This window comes from Aspergillus glaucus, assembly GCF_001890805.1.
Source record: "Aspergillus glaucus CBS 516.65 unplaced genomic scaffold ASPGLscaffold_20, whole genome shotgun sequence".
NCBI classification, from domain to species: Eukaryota; Fungi; Ascomycota; class Eurotiomycetes; order Eurotiales; family Aspergillaceae; genus Aspergillus; species Aspergillus glaucus.
This window is the reverse complement of record NW_019170472.1, coordinates 344,907-362,837: the sequence shown is the minus strand read 5'-3', so window position 1 is coordinate 362,837 and position 17,931 is coordinate 344,907. Positions and strand designations below refer to the sequence as shown.

Sequence of the window (17,931 nt, the reverse complement as noted above, 5' to 3'; positions counted from 1 at the left end):
TGCTATGCATTGGGGTGTGTATATTGGTATGGTTGGAGAGGTGCGGTGCCGAGGTCCGTTTTGGAAATGGTGTGTAGGTGCAAAGAGTGGAATGTTTTCTCAACAGTCGGCCGGCTGGCCCAATGGTAAGGCGCTTGACTACGAATCAAGAGATTGCAGGTTCGACCCCTGCGTCGGTCATTCTTTTTGTTTTTTTTTCTTCTCTTCTACATGGTATATATTTTTGCTCAATGCTCGTAGAAATTCAATTGCGCATTTAGTCATAAAGTGTCCAAGGTGAATGCATGCAATCAAGACAAATCCAAAACAACTCGTCCCTGCACTTTACCCTGCCCCATCTCCTCAAAAATGCTCGTCAAAGCATCCATCTTCTCCGTCCGGCAGTGTGCCTTGATGATACCCCTAGCCGCAAAGTTCAGCGTCTCAATCGCATCCGTCCGGTTTCCAACAGCTGACCCCGTGATCGTCTGGTGTCCTATGATCATACGTCCCGGGAAGGCAGTCGCAATAGCCTGCTGGTCTCCCTCGGGAACACCAACGCAGACCATCGTCCCATTGAAGCGTAGGAAGCCCATAGACTGGGCATACGCGACATTGGCCGAAGTACACACTACCACGGCGTGAGCACCCAGTCCATCGCTTAGCGATTTAACATGCTTGGCGATGGCTTCGCCCTGGTCGTCTCTGGGGAATTGAGTGACGTCCACGAAGTGCTCGGCGCCGGATTCCTTGACTAGCTCTGCTTTGCTGCTGTGGTCGACTCCGATCACGCGCAGCCCCATGCCTCTGCTAGCGAGCTGCACGGCCAAGTGGCCTAGGCCACCGCCAGCCCCGGAAATGACGACCCACTGACCGGGGCGGGCGTTGCTGCGTTTCAGGGCGGAGTAGACGGTCACGCCTGCGCAGAGCATGGGGGCTGCTTGTTCGGATTCGAGGTCGTCAGGAATCGGGGTGACGTAATGGGCCGGGCCTAGGGTGTACTGTTGGAATGTGCCGGGGGTGTAGTAGCCGGAGATCTTTTGGTTGAAGCACTGCCCGTCAGAGCCTGCTTGGCATGGCAGGCAGTTCGTGCATGCGCTGGAAATCCATTTGACTCCGACTCTATCGCCAAGTTTCAACCCAGCTGATTCGGTGCCGGGGCCGAGTTTGACGACTTTCCCAACACCTTCGTGGCCCCCGACTTGTCCGGGTTGCGTGGGAAAGGGGAGCACTCTCCACTGGGATTGTTAGCTATATATATCCCCGCGCCTTCTGCCTGGTAACGTACAGTGTTTGTCATGATACCATAATCAGAGTGGCATACACCTGTGTGAGTCCTGTCAATTGTCAGTTAAATCACTGCCCAAAAGTACCCTGGAGAACACTTGTGACTTGAATGCTCTGCATACAGGTTGATCAACACTTCGCCTGTGCTAGGCTCAGGCACATCCAATTCCACCACTTTTGTCGACACCGAGCCGGGCTCGTCATAGACCGCAGCCTTTTGCTTCTTTGGGATCTCTAGAGCAGCCATGTTGGTATTGATTGTAGTTTCGAGCTAAGAGGTGACGTGGTATTTGAGGAAGTGCGAAGTTATCAATTGATATGATGAAGAGGACAATGATATTGTTCTTTCGTCCGGATTGATCTGGAGATCACAGTCCTTAAATACTTTTAAGCGGCAAGATTGAATAGCTCCAATTCTTGCTCGTGGAGACGATTACTCGTGGACTCAAAAGTCAAAAGTGAGGAGTAAATGCGGAGGTGGCGGGGTGATGAGCGGATCCAGAGCTGACCTCGGCTACTTGTATCTCACCTACATCCATAGAAGAACAAATCGACGCTAATCTGGAACCTGGTTTGTACAACACGTAGCCCGATTATTGAGTACACCTGCTAGGTGCCCCGGCGCTGCGGAAGCCTCGGTCCGCCGTCTCCATCATCGTAAGACCGATATATGTGACTGAGATGCGACTGATAGGAGGATGTGACATTGGACATGATAAGGATGTATAATTAATGCGCCGTCCTGTGATTGCCAAGTGGCCGTATAGTAGTTCCGCAGTGTGCGGTTCGGATTGTTCTGGACGGGGAGATCGGAGTAGAATCAAGGCAAAGCAGCGGAATTAGAAACCTAGACGGAGCGGACAGAGAATTAGAGACGAACCAGAAGACGGGAAATTGCTTTTATAAGGACAATCCCAAAGGTACTCACCAGCTTGAGGTGTCAGTCATGGGAGCGACCTTGTTGGATATCAATGCACACTCGGTATAATGACCACCGAGGGGAATGGCATCTTCAAAAGAGCTGCAAGTAACGCAATGGCTGCGTATAACGTCCTCAATCCAAGTATCTTTCTGCCTCTCATTGAACAGAAAAGAAAGGAAAGGCCGTTTTGTTTAATTTATTTGGCAGGTAAACACCGCATTCCCTGAACACCTGCAGAAAGCACAACAACGCAGTCAATATGCCAATTCCGATTGTGGACTCGCATGTACACCTCTTTCCAGCGTCGCACCTGCCATCGCTAGCCTGGTATGGTCCCAATAGCCATCTAGGATCCCAGCACTGCGTAGACGAATACCGTCAAGCAACCTCATCCACCCCAATCGTCCCAGATTCAACAAAACCCCTCTACCTCCGTGGTTTCATCCTCATTGAAACGGACCGGATCTCATCAGTCGAGGAATCGGGTGATGGCTGGAAACATGTCCTCGATGAGGTTGCCCTTCTCGCTCGGATTGTTCGCGGAGAACCCGTCGACGGGGACCAATATCGCCATGTAGATCGTCCCCCTTGTTTAGGAATTGTGCCTTGGGCCCCGGTGCCTGGTGGTGCTGCCGCCCTGGAGAGGTATATGGATAAGGTGAAGGACATGTCTGGGACGGACGATGTGTGGAGGAGAATTCGAGGAGTGCGGTATCTGGTCCAGGATAAGCCGTCTGGGCTGATGCTGCAGCCAGGGTTCATTGATGGACTGAAATGGCTCGGTAAGAAGCAGTTGACATTCGACTTGGGAATAGATGCGAGACAAGGAGGATTGTGGCAGTTGCGAGAAGCTGTCGAGATGATGGAGCGGGTTTATGAGGGCGTGGATGAAGAAGACCAAGTGGTGATGGTTATCAGTATGTCTATTGTCCATTCACCACAATTCCCGATTCTAACCGACCCAGACCACCTCTGTAAGCCAAATATACGCCTTCCATACACATCCTCCGAGTCCATTACTTCTCATCCAGACTTCCTGGAATGGAAATCACTTATTACCGCCATGGCACAGCACCCCAAAACATACATGAAGCTCTCTGGTGGCTTCTCAGAATTGCCATTGCTCACTCCAGCTTCCGAACCTGACATTTCCTCCCTCGTCGAGAGACTCCATCCGTGGACCGATGCAGTATTTGATGCATTTGGTCCTAATAGACTGATGTTTGGTTCGGACTGGCCTGTTTGTAATCTTGGGGGAGGCGGGAACGATGTTACTTGGAGACGATGGAGGACTATAGTTGAGGGCATTTTGGAGAGACGTGGGTTGAGTGAAGAGCAGAGGAGAGGTGTCTGGGGAGAAGTTGTAGTGAAAGCTTATGGCATTGAGATTGAAGGACTGTAATGCATATTCTACATTGGTGTATCTTCTTATAAAAAACACCTCACTGAAGATTAACAAACAATCCCCCATCAACCAACAACTGCGCCCCAGTAACATACCCACTCAACTCCTCACACGCCAAAAACACCGCCGGCCCAGCCAAATCTGGCGGTTGCCCTAACCTCCCCAATGGAATCCTCCCCTCCATATACTCCCTCTTAACCGGATCACTCATATCCTCCTCATTCAACTGCGTCCGGACAGTCCCGGGCAATAGAGCGTTGCATCGAATGCTGTATTTGCCCAGTGCTACTGCAGTTGATTGCATTAAGCTGAGGACTCCGGCTTTGGTGGGCGTGTAGTGCGTTTGCTGGCCGCCTCCGACGAGGGCGGAGATGGAGCTGATTCCGATGATTGAGCCGCCGGGTGGTGATTGGGCCAGGGCCATTTGACGGCCTGCTGCTTGGGTTGCGTAGAAGGCGCCGGAAAGGTTGGTGGATATGGTGTGGCCGAGGAGGGGAGGGTCAACCCTATAGTCACGGATCAGTAACTCTTTTCATTAGTAGAGGCAAGGGGAAACTCACTCCAGAAACTCTGCAAATTTACACACACCCGCATTGCTCACGAAAATATCCAACCGTCCAAACTCAGCCACGGTTTTTGCAATGAACTCCTTCCCCGTCTCCGGCTGTGTGACATCCCCAGCAATAGCGAGGAACCTCTTCTCTTGTGATCCTGTGATCTCGACTGCGTCTTTGTTGATGGTCTCGAGGAGTGCTTCTTCGTTTGGCCCACCTAAGTGGTTGATGGCTACTTTGGCGCCGTGGCGGAGGTATTCGAGGGCAATGGCCTGGTATTGTTAGAAAGGAATCATCTTTCAACTTGATGAAAGGTGTACATACCCTGCCAATTCCAGTTAAACCACCTGTAATGGCAGCGACTTTGCCTACTAGAAGCTGCGGGAGAGGCATCTTTGCAATTGGTTGATATAGAGTACTGTTGTCCTTCACAAGCAGTGGTACGTTCTGATGTCTGCGCCACACAATTGCAATCGACTCAAGTTCAATTCCCTGAAATATTCCTCCCTCTCTTTTCCCCTTGAATGTCCTGCTCAACCCCGCGAAAGAGTGCGATAAGATAAGCCGTTTGTGGGGTTGTCTCGGGGGTTCGTGGTGATGATATACCGAGGGTGGATGCAGAGATTCACATGGGAATAATTGGTGGTGGGCACGGAGTACAATATGGAAAGTTACGGATGAAGCTCAAACTGGAATGTAGGTTGTAAATTTTCATAACATACAGGGGTGAGTAGCTATAACAAGGAATGACAAGACACAGTAGATACATCTATAAGAGCTCAAAGTAGAATTCCGTTCAGCAGTAAATGGTAAGCACAGGATCTAATGCCTATCGCTGTTGGCATTTTGCTCATCAGTCGGTGCTGCAAGACTCTTCTGAGGCGCCGGAGTAAGAATCGAAGCAGCAGGAATCAAAGGAGCTGCCGGGTTAAGCTCCAAACCGAATCCCGGCTTGTCCAAGATAGAGACATCAAGGTAGCCTTTGCTGGGAATGGGCTCGTTCAAGAAGAGGTTTCCAAAGACAGGCTCGACACTCCGTCCATCAGCCGAGTTGGCCAAGTATTCCTGGAATGGAGTGTTGGGTTGAGAGACCACGAAATGGTACGAGTAAGGCCCGGATGCATGAGGAACAACGGGGAGGTCATAAGCAGCGGCAAGGGCAGAGACCTTGAGAAGCTCAGTCATACCACCCACCCACATGACATCGGGTTGGAGGATGTCGAGGTTGCGGCCTTCAACCAGTTTCCGGAAGCCATAGCGCGAGAACTCGTGCTCGCCGGTAGTGAACTTGACGGTGGGATGGGCCCGCTTGAGCAGGGCGTGGCCGTCGAAGTCGTCGGGAGTGAGACACTCTTCCCACCAGTCAATGTCGATGCCTTCTTTTTCGCATCGCTTAACGAGCTCGATAGTGTAGGGCACATTCAAGGACATGTAGCAATCCACGCGCAGCGGGAAGTCGGGACCAACACTCTCTCGTTGCTTGCGAAGGTAGTCAACATTCTTCAACAATCCTTCTGTTCCCTCATCGGGGCCATGAGGCAGGGCTACCTTGGCTCCAGAGAAGCCCATGTCTCTGGCTGCTGCAGGTTGTGGGCCGGTGCAGTAAAAGTCAAGCCGCGAACGAGTAGTACCACCGATAAGTTTGTAGACCGGCTCGTTACGAATCTTTCCCAAGAGATCCCAGATTGCCAGGTCGATCACCGAGATGACTGCCACCGGGAGGCCCTTGCGGCCGTAGAACATGGAACCACGATACATCTTCTCGAAGAGGTCGTTTGTGTCTCGGGGGTCTGTATACAATTGGACAAGGTTAGCTTGACACCTTTCAGTGCATAATCGGTGGAGCTTAGTTATTCGCACCTGCACCGAGCAAGAATCGTTCAAAGTGCTTCTGGACCAGCCAGCATGCCGGAGGACCACCGAAACCCGTCGCAAAGCCCTTGGTTCCATCAGTGGCTTCCACCTCCACACAGAAGGAACCCAGAACATTGATTCCCCATGAAGTTCTCGAGCCACGATATTGCGCCCATCGCGTCATAGGAGTAGAAATGTTGCTGTCGATTAACCAATGACCGCCTTTGACCTAGACACGGCGAATTGACACTCAGCGCGACTTCCTAAATCGCATTCATTGCACAATTGAGCTTACATTATGGTAGTCACCTCCAGATCCAACTCCATCGATGAGGAATGTCCGCACTTCCTTGATGCGGGGGAAAGAAGAAGCAGTTGTAGAACCCATGGTGAGAAAAGCAGGACGTTGTAGCGGGTGTTAAGAACAGACGGCGTTAGGAGAGGCAGAGTTAACCAGAAGTACTCCACTATTCGCGAGAAGGAAGGGAATTGATCGTATTTGAAGCCGGAATCATTGCGCGAATATCCTCGGATAGGAAACTGCTCGGGGTATTGCTCCCCCGAGATCAACGAACAACCATTTCCCCGAGATGCATCCTGCATCGGCATTATCCGGGGAAATGAATAAGACAGCTTCAAGGCTTCTCACGCTTAGATATTGGAACCATCATGACCACAGCAAAGCTATACAATGATCAAGTAGTATCTGCCATTTCCGTCTGTATCAACAAGTAACACATGGTATGGAGATGCCAAGACTTGATATGCGGGGTTGGTGCCTGGCTCCGTTCTTTATGTCTCAGGCATTATTGCACCCGCATCTCGTTTTCTTTGTCCAATTCTTCTTCGTTACTCTCACAATAGTTGGCTTCTTTCTTGCCGATGCGTCTTTCATTCGCTGGGTGATTTTCCGAATGTGTATCCACACGCATAATGCCATACTATTCCCCTTTGGAGCCGCTTGTCCTCCACCCCCGGTCTCGCTAGAACATCATGCTGAACGCAAGAGCTTCTGCCCAGAACCCCGGCGATCAGGATAGGGATCTGAGTGTAGATGAGCTCTGGTCTGGTGCGGAGAGCGAAACCAACAGTCGTCCCACTTGGAATGGTTCAAACGGGCTGAAACGAAAGCGTCCGCTTACTGTGTCGTATGTCGCTGTCCGATGATTACTCGCGGATCCTAAATCTGACGCAGCCATCAGATGCGAGCTGTGCAAGCAGAGAAAAGTCAAATGCGGTATGTCCTCTGTAATTGAATCGCTGGCTGCAGCATATCTAATCTGGGTCAACCATCTAGATCGAGCACAACCTAGTTGTGGCTGGTGTACTCGCAATGGCCAATTGTGCGAATACAAGGAAAGAAAGAAACCTGGCCTCAGGGCAGGGTATGGAAAAGAGCTAGAGCAACGGTTGGGTATGTTCTCGTATTATTGTGGGCAAGGCTGCACCGTATCAATCTAATATCGGATGAACAGACAAGTTGGAAAAGACCATTCAGTCGCAAGGTCGTCTTATCGAAACACACATTCTTCAGAATCCCCGGTTGCTCCCTGATCTGCCTCAAACCGGTCCTTTCCCCTATAGCTCCCCCTCGGAGCCTTCTGCCGCCCATGGACCAAGTCCGCACAATGACTTGTTCCAAGAACCGTCTTCCCTGCCGGCTCAAGATACCCCAATTCTCGGCCAGCATGACTACACGGACAATGATTCATCATTGAATGTGCCGGTGAATTTGTTTTCAAACCAAGTGCGTTCATTTGCAGATCCAGAACTTGAACTTCCTCCATACGACTTATTGTATGCACTGGTTGATCTCTACTTTGAGCACGTCAATCCATGGTGCCCGATCCTTCACCGTCGGACGACCTTGGACAACTTCTTTGGACCATCCCCTCTGGCCGAGGAAGACCGTATGGTCCTCTATGCTATAGTTGCAACAACTCTCCGATTCTCCACGGACACTCGCCTCAACGAACAAAACAGGAAACAGTACCATGACTCGTCCAAACAAAAGGTTCTTCTTTATGGCCTGGAGAACTCGTCTGTCAAGGCTCTTCAAGCTCTGGTAATATTGGCCCTCGATCTAGTTGGTTCATCCAACGGTCCTCCTGGATGGAAACTTCTTGCTCTTATAACCAGGTCTGTGGTCCAATTGGGACTAGCGGTTGAGCCGAAGTCTCGTTTGGTTGCTCCTGTTTACCCTTCCATCTATACTCTAAGAGCAGTGGTTCTTCCGGAACCAGACTCATGGATTGAAGAAGAAGGTAGACGTCGACTGTTCTGGATGGTATATCTTTTGGATCGGTATTCCACTATCGCAACGGCGTTTGATTTCGCTTTGGATGATAAAGATATCGACCGCAAGCTTCCATGCAAGGATGAATATTTCGTCAAGAACCAGCCAGTGGAAACAAGATGGTTCCGCCATTCCCATAACCGAACCGACTATATAAATCGTGCGGAGAATGTCGGATTCCTGGGGCTTTATGTCGAAATACTAGGAATTCTCACTCGCATTCATCGTTTCTTGAAAAGACCCGTGGATATCGGGTCATTGTCCGATGTTGAAGAATGGCAGACAACGTATCGCAAGCTTGACAGTGAGTTAACCTCATGGGAGTTTAACCTCCCCAACGAATATGCATACGAGAACTCGTCTCGACTGTTCAGCGGACCAAAGCATGCTCGGGGTTTACAGTGTGACTGGGTACAGCTCCATGCTGCTTATCAAACGTAGGCTCTTCCCTATTTACACACGAAGAATTAATGACTGAAAAACCCATTATAGAGCCGTGATCCGCCTCCATTCATCCGCTGCCTACCCAACAACCCGCTCCCCAATCTTCACCCCATCATACAGCGCCAGCCAACGATGCCTCCTAGCAGTCGACAACATCCTCTCCGTAACCCGCCTAGTAGTCAACAACAAACTCCTCGACAAACTCGGGCCCCCATTTGCCTTCACCCTTTGGGTCTCAGCCCGCCTCTTGCTCGTCCACGGATCCACCATTGCGCACATAGTCAGCCCCGACTTCACCTTTTTCGTCGACACACTCGCCCAAATGGGCATGCATTGGAAAGTAGCAGAGCGCTACAGCTCGATCCTACACCGCGTACTAGATGAGTACGGCGAGTACCAGCAATCTGGTGCAATAGATGGCGAGCGCACCACACCGTCCACGGTTAAGATACTCGCGGATATGCGTCGCTGCGCGTTTGATTTGGATTTCCTCATCTCGCGACAACCGCGCTCATCGCCAGCTAGTAGCAGCCAACCACCGATGTCGTCGACAGCGGGGCCCTTGCGAAATCTCGCCCCCAATGAGCTAGAGTATCTAGACGTCTTTGGTTTCTTCAATGTCCCCCGTGTACCTCCCACGCGGGCATTGGATATAGCCAGTCTCGACATCGAGGGGACAGGTAGCAATAATCTATCGCCTATGCATGGGTTAGCTGGAGGAGCGACAGATCCTGCGGATGCAGTCGTGGATGGCCATTCGTCTAATATGAACGACCTGAACATCACGAATTATCTCATTCCGACTCCGGAGACTGATTGGTTATTCCGGCAGACGGGGTGATGCGATGCATCCCGTCAGGTGGAAGGGCGCCAGATAAGGCCTGGCTCTCGAGTTTATGAGGCAATGTGCCAGAGATAGCAAGTTTCTATGCTTGCTTCCAGGTAGTGTAATGTATTCATACCATGTACATTAGAATTAAGACATGACATTGACTATCCGCTTACTTTACCATAATCTATCCCAAATAATCACGAGGAAGTGCACTCAGTCCCATAAGAAAAATCTTTCCATTCATGAATCAAACATATAGCAACACATTTTATCAAGAAAGAGAAACATGTACGTATCTAACCTCTGATGCTTCGATAATGCAAATCCCATACCCAAACAATGACATAAAAGAGTATCAACGCCACACCCAACAATCATGAAGTAGATAGAAAAGGCAATGCAACAAGGTGACCAGGTGGTGTAGCTCAACGTTTACCAGGACTCGGCTCTTCATCAGCCGGTTCGATCCTAACTAGGACTTCTTCAAGAAATCCTTCTAAGAAAGACGACACGTCTGCACCCATGCCAATCGGAGCTTCTTGATCTAACCGCTCGATCCTGGTGAACATCCCAGATATGTCACTCACGAGAGACTCGATCATATCGTGTGCATATTCGCGACGTTCATGAAGGTCGATCACCTCGCTGCTTCGCTCATTTCCGACATTCCGTCGAAGACGCTCCATTCGGCGGGAACGACGGCGTATAGCTGCCTTCAATGCAGGAACAAGGACGCTATTCAAGGCTGTGACCTCATTTGATGAAGATGACGGTCTGGTTTCGTGTGAGCTGGCACGAGGGAAGTTGTTTGCGTTGTTGAAAGCAGAAGCCGTAGGGGATTGCGGATTACGCGTTGGCGTCAGCGGCTGCGGCGGCCTGTTGATATCATGTGAACTGGCCCCAGCTCCTCCGCGAGGGAAGTTTGCGTTGTTGAAAGTGGACGTCGCGGGAGACTTTGGTGATTGCGTGTTACGCGTTGGTGTCTGTGGCTGCGAAGGCGGCTGCGGCGGTGGCGACCTGTGTTTGGGGGTTGGTGGAGGGCGGACATGGGGTTGAGCAAATGCTGGCTGCTGGGGACGTACTTCTGGGGCTGGCATGAAGCCCTGGTTGGGAATCTTAGGAGACTTATGTGGGGGTGGTGATGGGATGTGTCCTTGACGTGAAGATGCTTTCACAGGTTGCGTTGGAGGTTTTGGGGAGAGCTGCTCGGTTGACTCTGCCTTCAGTTCTCGGGAAGGTAATCGAACATCCGCCGGGCGGTCCAGCTGAAGGAATCCTAAGTCCTGTACCAATGATTGCTGTAGTTCCCTGTCGTACTCGCTTGTGCTAGGGCTTTCCTTTTGTGAAAATACGGTGGGCCCTTGAAGGTGCGTAGGCGTTTGGGGCACGTTCTGTATGGGTATCGGCTTGACGGGAGATGGTGGAAGAGGCACTTTCGACGGCGACGGATTCGGAATGGCTTGGAAACTGTTCCTTTGCGGCGGCATCGGCTGAGGACCGCTAGGTTTCCTTTGGTTCCTTTGGGGTTGGTCACTTAAATCCCACTCCACATGTCCTTGGTTCCGGGTGTTGGTATCTGCGTCTTTCATCGGCTTCAGGCCAGCTCCGCGTACTCCTGGGCGGACAGTACCAAAGTCCCAAAGATCATCGTCTTCCACTTCTTGACGGGCTGCCTGTTGAGTTGGTGCATCGTGGAAGGACATATAACTCAAGTCAGGCGTCCGCGTCTCGCCATTATCTTTATTCTTCTCATTTACCTTTTCTATCTGCCAGCGTTCATGGCGTTCGATCAACTCGGTTAGATAGGTCGTCCTTTTAGCACGCTTAATAAATGGATGCTCGAGCAGTTCCCTGGCCGAAGGTCGTTCTCTGGGATCACGCCGCAAGCAGAGTTCGACAAAGTTCTTGAAGTATCTGCTAAACTCGTCTCCTTGTAAGATCGGCGGGTGGTTCTTGGGAATCAAGAACAAGACCTTCATGGGGTGGATGTCAGAGTAAGGGGGCTCTCCACAAGCTAGTTCAATTGCCGTGATCCCCAGAGACCAGATGTCGGCCTTGTAGTCGTAACCAGATTGCTTGATAACTTCCGGGGCCATCCAAAAAGGCGTACCAACGAACGTGTTCTTTTTCGTCATGGTTGCTGATAACTGCCCAGAGACGCCAAAGTCTGCCAATTTTACCTGGCCATCTGCAGTTAAAAGGATATTTGCGGCTGCCATGGCTGTTAGCTTATGTACGCAATATTGGGAAGATTACAGATGCAGATGTACCTTTAATATCCCTATGTAACTTCTGATCATTGTGCAGGTATTCCAAGCCACGAAGCAATTCCCTGAGAATGATCATGATGTAGTCCTCCGATATTTTTCCGGGACGCAACAAGTCTGAGCAGCTACCACCAGAGCAAAACTCCATGACGATCCACAAATGGGACCCCTTCAAAAACGAACCATAGTATCTCGTAACATGGGGAGAGTTGAGTTCAGAGAGAATCGCAATCTCCGAGATAATATCCTCGACGTCGTCTTCGGCATCTTCGACATCAACGACTTTGATCGCGACGGGTTTGCCACTCCGGTTATCGACACTAGTGTATACGCATCACGTCAGCATTGACCGCAATACATGAGACGCAGAGACGCATTCAGTCAGGACGTACCCTTTGTAAACTCGCCCAAAGCTTCCACCACCTGGACAGCCAAAGTTTAGTGATCCCGGTCTGTATGATCAATTTCGCACTTTCCGATTACTCACCAATGCAGCTCTGTTTCGTATAGATGGATTCAGGATCCACTGGTCCTTCCATGATTGTGGTTTCAGATTACAGGAAGTGATTGATCATTAACCCGGGTCGACACTAGACAGCATTAGTCCTGCAGGAGGTAAACAAAACGGACTGTATGAAGTAGGAGAGGATGCACGACAATGTGACAGGGCATGCAAATGACAAATATGTGGGCGAATATCCACTGAATGACTTCGCCAAACAAGGAGATACTCACAGTCCACGCGGTACGGATAAGTATAGACCGAGAGAGCGCCGCTGATATTTAGATCAAGCAACACAGAGAGTAAAAAGACATAAAGATAGGTCAGATCGCATCAATTAACTATAGCTTGCCAAAAACTGATATCAGTACAAAAGCTCCGAGGGAGGTTCGTTGCTGCCCTGGCGTGCTCCACTTACTTATTGTTTATCGGGCTGGTGGGATCGGGTGCTGCAAGCCGTCAATCAACAACAAAACAATGACTTTTTGCGCGAGTCAATCGGGAATAATCGCAGCCAGTGAGATCGGGACAAATAATGCTCTGAGACCGGTGTCTCTGTTGGTTATTCAGGGATTAAAACAGGCCCTGGCAGCAATGCATGGAATTGTTTCCCTTGCGTTTATCTTGGAAGATCGAACCAGGCGCCGGGACAACCGCGGGGTTTATTCTGCCGGGCGGTCGACGAGATCTGCGCACCGGTCACGGGCGGTGTGGAACTGTCGCTATGCCCGATCTGGTAAACAGGTATACATAACTACTCGGAGTATTACATTCGAGATGATACATTCGAATTAAGATTGTTATTATTGTCAACACTCTAACCTCTCTTCATAAATGCTGCATCATTACACTGAGAATCGATACATGACTTATGTATACATGATATTGGTAAGAATGTAGGAAAGTCGCCCAGCTCTGTACTGCGAAGAGGGCACACAAAGAGACATGGTCCCAGCCCTGTCTAAACACCTGGTATCCTCAAGCCCAATCCAGAGTATTTGGTATAAGACGTCATTAATATCCTCCTCTTAATCTTCGTGATATCCGATCATAACTGTTCCGTTCTTCAACCCAGCATCTGCGACGCTCTCGTCGAGCTGGTTGATCAGATTGCGACCCATGGCATTGAGTTCGAATGTAACACCCTTTTTGTCCTCTAGAGGAGGTTCAGCCTTCAGCCATTCATAAATACGTCGTACAGGATCGGACAGAGCAAAGCGCCGGATTACTCTTCCAGATGGGTGTCGGAACTGTATACGGGTGGTTGTCGTTGGGTCAGCGGGAGGCTCTGTATGCGGCTGGTCTGCTGGAATCGAAGCGAATAACGAAGTCTCGGGATCGAGTTCTTCTTCCTTCACTCCACCCATGCTGACGTCCTCTACTTCAGGGGCTTTGCCCTTGCCCTTGACATCTTCGACACTGCGAGTCAACTCATCAGGATCCTCCACCTTGGGGGTCTGTGTTGCTTCTTCGCCCAAGCTATTCCGCATCGCCATTTCCAACATCTCTTCTTCCGTCATAGCATCGACAGTCTTCTCCTTCTTCTCAGGCTTCCGCTTTGCCACAGGGTTCCGCACGTTGACCTTCAAACTGTATCGGTCAAGGAACTCGTGAAGTTGAATCAGAAAATCGGCTACTTTGATTACGGGAGGTCCCTGTGACAAAACCTTCATCTGTTCGCCGGTCCGAGGGTCAACAATGGCGATATGGGGGTAGTTGTCGCCGACATCGTGCGCCTGGAAATAATATTGCAGATACGGCGTCGCACGAGGGTCGTCTTTGGAATACTGTAGAAAGATAAAGTGCTCTCTGATAGTTTCCTGGACGGTCGAGTCTTTCCACAGATCTCTGTTCAGGAGTTGGCAGTCGAAAATCGACGAATCTTGAATGTTGATCAATATCCACTTCTCGTTCTCGCGACCTTCCTCACGAGCTGCGTCCCACGGGAGCCTCGACATGATCTCAAACGGTGGGCGGTACATTTCAGCAAGCATGTTCGATTTATTCGACGTTTCGGAAGCACCTCCGGTAGCTGCTGCGAGCCTCTCGCGATTGGCCTGATCGGAGTCTTCAGCCCAGATGGACGAGGTATCGCGTTGGTTGAAGATGCCAGGTCGGTCTAAAATACACAAAGTCAGTAACCTAGAGCGAGAATGAACTTGAGAAGCGAAATACTTACTGCTTCGTTGACCACGAGACCGCAACTGAGACAATATACTGGCGTGCATGCCATCATCGAGATCTTCCTCTGGTCCCACCAGAGTTTCTGTCGTGCGCGCCATCGGTGCCCGCACATCATCCCCTTCTCCTGCACCTCCTCCACTACCACCTGCACCGTAAATTTCTTCCTGAAGACGTCGTGCCATAGCCTCATCGTCTTCATAGGCCGCTGCTGGTGCTGGCCGGCCCCGAGGCGCTGACCGCGTTTCGTCAACGGTGACATCGTCGTCGGAGTCGATGTGAACGACGCCAGGTTCGTCTTGGTGAGCAGGAGCTCTTTGAGGCTCTGTCGTCGAGGGCTCATCTGTTAAAGGTGCACCTCCGTTTTCGAAGTAGAGCGACATAGCCTGCTCGATGTTGAAATCGGCCAGCTGCAAGTACTGGTTGGCCAGCCCCGGACTGGAGCCGGTAATCTCAGAAAACTGAGCCACCACGTCGTCATTCATGGCGTACTATGTATTGGATACTCCGACAAGGGAAATGGTAGGGAAGCGTGAAGGCAATGTCCTGTGGTGAGGGGAATGTAGAAGATTATACTGATCACCGCCAAGGTTGAGGCAAGATCGGATAAGGCAAACAAGCGGACTGCGAATATCAACGCTCCTGGTGAAAGATAATTAGCGAAACCCAAAGACAATTTCAGTGACAGACGAAGTGCCCACGAAATGGAGACAAAAAAGTGTCTCAACAGATTCAAAGAATTGACTCCTACAATCATCTGCCAAAACCGGTGACGCACTTTGCCCACTAAGATAATCCGATCCGAATCCCTTGTGACCTGTAACGATACCGTATCTTACATAAATTACATACAGTCTACGGCCACCGACTGAGTCCTAAAATGCAGATCTCTATTTACACGTGATCTACTTTATTGGGCCTCACGACGCGTGACGCGAAATGGTAGACGCGACAAGAGCGCGTCCGCGCCTAAAAAGGAATAATGGATAATCGGCGATACGTCGAGGCACATCCATCGCACTTGCTCTCCGCTGCTACATTCTCCTCCTCGTTTGCTCCTTCCACAAGCTCAACCATAGCAGCGACGCATCACCATGGCAGCAACGGTTCTGGGAAAGCGCCCACGGGGAGCTCTACAAACTGAAGGTACGATTCGAGCGTCCCTTCCTCACCACGTCGTACGTCTTACTGATACTAACGGCATTCGTTACAGCATCTGCATTACCGGTACGCACTTCCAGCAAGCGTCGGTCGCGGACACCTCGCATTCTTCAAGAAGAGGATCGGTCTTCGGTATCGTCACCACGCCAATTGCGTTCCCGGGGGAGGAAAAAAAGCTCGATCGCCGAAGAAAATGACCAAGAAAACGACACAGCTGAAAAGAGTGCCCCTGCTGCTGAGACTAGACGCTCTAAGCATACCGTTCAGCCGACCACATCCCCCGTCAAAGTCAACTCGCACCTCCGAACGACGTCAAAAGCCGTGAACGGTAAGACTTCTTCCTTCCCTTCAATCAAGGGGTTGCGCTGAACTCGAGCTAATTCGCGATAGATGAGAACGCAAACCCCATCGGAATCAAGACTCCTTCCAAGTCCCGATACCAAGATGTACTCGAATCGCCTCCTATTACCCCAAGACATCGAGTCCAAGTCGGCGCCAAGTCCTTGACTCCGCGCACTCCCCGACACGTCTCTACACCGACAACTATTACGATAACTACAACAACCCAAACTGTGTATACGCAGGCTCGGCAGCTGTTTGCTCGGGGAGCGAACTCCGGTCGGTTAATTGGTCGCGAAACGGAGCGGGAGAAGTTGAGATCGTTCATCGAAGATGGTGTGGAATCGCAAACAGGTGGTTGCTTATATGTCAGTGGGCCTCCCGGTACCGGCAAAAGCGCGATGATCGATGAAGTGTGTCAAGAGATGGACTTTTCGGCCGTGAAGACTGCGCATGTCAACTGTGCGAGTATGCGGGGACCTCGTGATGTTTACAGCAAACTCGTTGAGGAATTCTGCGACGACTCGGAGATCTTCAAGAAGAGTGAGGCGGACCGACTGAAAGCCATGTTTATCCCGAACGAGTCGGAAGACGGACTGTTTTTTGTTACCTTGGATGAAATCGATCACCTTCTCACCTCGGACGCTGGAGTACTACAGTCACTTTTCGAGTGGGCATTGCATAGCAAGTCTAAACTCATGCTCATCGGAATTGCCAACGCGCTCGACCTGACAGATCGATCTCTTCCACAACTCAAGGCGAAAAACCTCAAACCTCGATTACTCCCCTTCTTGCCATACAACGCCAACCAGATCGCCAATGTGATCACGAACCGTCTTCGGTCATTGCTTCCCAGTGACCAAAATGCTGAACCGAACTTCGTACCTTTTGTTCAGCCGGCTGCTATCCAATTATGTGCGAAGAAGGTGGCTTCTCAGACGGGTGATCTACGGAAAGCCTTTGAGCTTGTTAAGCGCGCCGTCGACCTCATTGAGCAGGAGACTTTGAAGAAGCTGGAGAAGCAGAACGACGATCCACAGACTCCGTCCAAGACTATTCTGATCGAAAACAAGAACCTATCGACCCCTGCAAAGACACCACAACCGAAGGATTCGACATCGGTTTATACTGCCCTTAACGCACCTCGAGCTAGCATTGCCCATGTGGCACGCATCACCTCATCTGCTTTCGGACAAGGCACCGTCCAAAGACTACAGAACATCAATCTCCAGCAAAAAGCAGTTATCTGTTCGTTGATAGCACTTGACCGAAAGCGGCGTGAAGGCGACATCACGAGCACACCGTCCAGAACCAAGATCTCCGCCCCAACCGTCAAGCAAATTTTCGACACGTACTGCGCGTTGTGCCGGAACGATAACATTCTTCACCCCCTCACAGCGACCGAATTCAAAGACGTTCTCAGTAATCTGGAAACGATGGGCTTGGTCGGTGAATTCCAAGGCCGTGGTCGGGGAGGTACGGTTGCCGGTGGCTCGGACCTGAGACGCACTCCGTCAAGATCTGCTACCTCGACACCTATCAAGGGCTCAGATGAACAAGGACTTGTTTGCTTTGTGTCGCAAAGGGAAATCGAGGGCCAAATTGCGGGCCCAGGAGAGGGCATCTTAAGAAGGTTGCTTTCAGGCCAAGGGCTGTAGAGAAGGTGGCCGTTCTTTTTTGTATACCTGCCTTGCATGCATATGGCATTTTTGGAGTTCGAAGATTATGCATCCGGTCTTTCATTTTGAGCATCAACCCGACAATGTTTTGGATATATCGTGGCGTCGTGGAGTTCATGGTATTTGTCATTCTAGGTTAGCGATTCTTAGCATAGCATAACGACGAGAAATCTTGGATACAAATGGTAGAACCGCTCTGCTATTCCAGCAATGTTTGTAATCGTAGTTA

The 17,931-nt window shown here is 50.6% G+C and overlaps 8 protein-coding genes and 1 non-coding gene across 9 annotated transcripts; 4 read left to right on the top strand and 5 right to left on the bottom strand.

Annotated features, from left to right (window-relative positions):
• Positions 1–108: 108 nt before the first annotated feature.
• ASPGLDRAFT_t135 lies at positions 109–180 on the top strand. Its single transcript has one exon. It is a non-coding gene; the product is annotated as a tRNA-Arg (tRNA).
• Positions 181–285: 105 nt separating this feature from the next.
• On the bottom strand, positions 286–1,939 carry ASPGLDRAFT_783462 (zinc-dependent alcohol dehydrogenase). Its single transcript, XM_022549956.1, has 3 exons — positions 1,389–1,939; positions 1,268–1,316; positions 286–1,217 (listed from the first exon to the last, which is right to left on the bottom strand). The coding sequence occupies exons 1-3, from the start codon at positions 1,511–1,513 to the stop codon at positions 291–293; spliced, it is 1,101 nt and encodes a 366-aa protein (XP_022397878.1). The 5' UTR covers positions 1,514–1,939; the 3' UTR covers positions 286–290.
• Positions 1,940–2,447: 508 nt separating this feature from the next.
• ASPGLDRAFT_132982 (uncharacterized protein) lies at positions 2,448–3,590 on the top strand (the record flags this gene model as incomplete). Its single annotated transcript, XM_022541167.1, has 2 exons — positions 2,448–3,105; positions 3,154–3,590. 2 exons carry the CDS (start codon positions 2,448–2,450, stop codon positions 3,588–3,590), a joined length of 1,095 nt encoding a protein of 364 aa, XP_022397877.1.
• Positions 3,591–3,630: 40 nt separating this feature from the next.
• On the bottom strand, positions 3,631–4,540 carry ASPGLDRAFT_38381 (SDR family NAD(P)-dependent oxidoreductase; the record flags this gene model as incomplete). Its single annotated transcript, XM_022544940.1, has 3 exons — positions 3,631–4,099; positions 4,154–4,419; positions 4,472–4,540. The coding sequence occupies 3 exons, from the start codon at positions 4,538–4,540 to the stop codon at positions 3,631–3,633; spliced, it is 804 nt and encodes a 267-aa protein (XP_022397876.1).
• Positions 4,541–4,836: 296 nt separating this feature from the next.
• Positions 4,837–6,698, bottom strand: ASPGLDRAFT_155762 (L-rhamnonate dehydratase). Its single transcript, XM_022542366.1, has 3 exons — positions 6,297–6,698; positions 6,008–6,230; positions 4,837–5,937 (listed from the first exon to the last, which is right to left on the bottom strand). Exons 1-3 carry the CDS (start codon positions 6,387–6,389, stop codon positions 4,970–4,972), a joined length of 1,284 nt encoding a protein of 427 aa, XP_022397875.1. The 5' UTR covers positions 6,390–6,698; the 3' UTR covers positions 4,837–4,969.
• Positions 6,699–6,994: 296 nt separating this feature from the next.
• On the top strand, positions 6,995–9,582 carry ASPGLDRAFT_133342 (putative C6 transcription factor; the record flags this gene model as incomplete). Its single annotated transcript, XM_022541203.1, has 5 exons — positions 6,995–7,149; positions 7,204–7,238; positions 7,299–7,415; positions 7,477–8,734; positions 8,790–9,582. 5 exons carry the CDS (start codon positions 6,995–6,997, stop codon positions 9,580–9,582), a joined length of 2,358 nt encoding a protein of 785 aa, XP_022397874.1.
• Positions 9,583–9,790: 208 nt separating this feature from the next.
• Positions 9,791–12,636, bottom strand: ASPGLDRAFT_783324 (putative Ste20-like serine/threonine protein kinase). The gene is made up of 5 exons (XM_022549955.1): positions 12,576–12,636; positions 12,328–12,430; positions 12,233–12,263; positions 11,844–12,160; positions 9,791–11,785 (listed from the first exon to the last, which is right to left on the bottom strand). Exons 2-5 carry the CDS (start codon positions 12,377–12,379, stop codon positions 9,999–10,001), a joined length of 2,187 nt encoding a protein of 728 aa, XP_022397873.1. The 5' UTR covers positions 12,380–12,430; positions 12,576–12,636; the 3' UTR covers positions 9,791–9,998.
• A 493-nt stretch (positions 12,637–13,129) lies between these two features.
• Positions 13,130–15,257, bottom strand: ASPGLDRAFT_76502 (DNA-protein crosslink repair co-factor UBX5). The gene is made up of 2 exons (XM_022549855.1): positions 14,522–15,257; positions 13,130–14,461 (listed from the first exon to the last, which is right to left on the bottom strand). Exons 1-2 carry the CDS (start codon positions 15,006–15,008, stop codon positions 13,371–13,373), a joined length of 1,578 nt encoding a protein of 525 aa, XP_022397872.1. The 5' UTR covers positions 15,009–15,257; the 3' UTR covers positions 13,130–13,370.
• Positions 15,258–15,552: 295 nt separating this feature from the next.
• On the top strand, positions 15,553–17,898 carry ASPGLDRAFT_155749 (AAA family ATPase CDC6). The gene is made up of 3 exons (XM_022542365.1): positions 15,553–15,669; positions 15,737–16,012; positions 16,075–17,898. The coding sequence occupies exons 1-3, from the start codon at positions 15,618–15,620 to the stop codon at positions 17,679–17,681; spliced, it is 1,935 nt and encodes a 644-aa protein (XP_022397871.1). The 5' UTR covers positions 15,553–15,617; the 3' UTR covers positions 17,682–17,898.
• Positions 17,899–17,931: the final 33 nt, after the last annotated feature.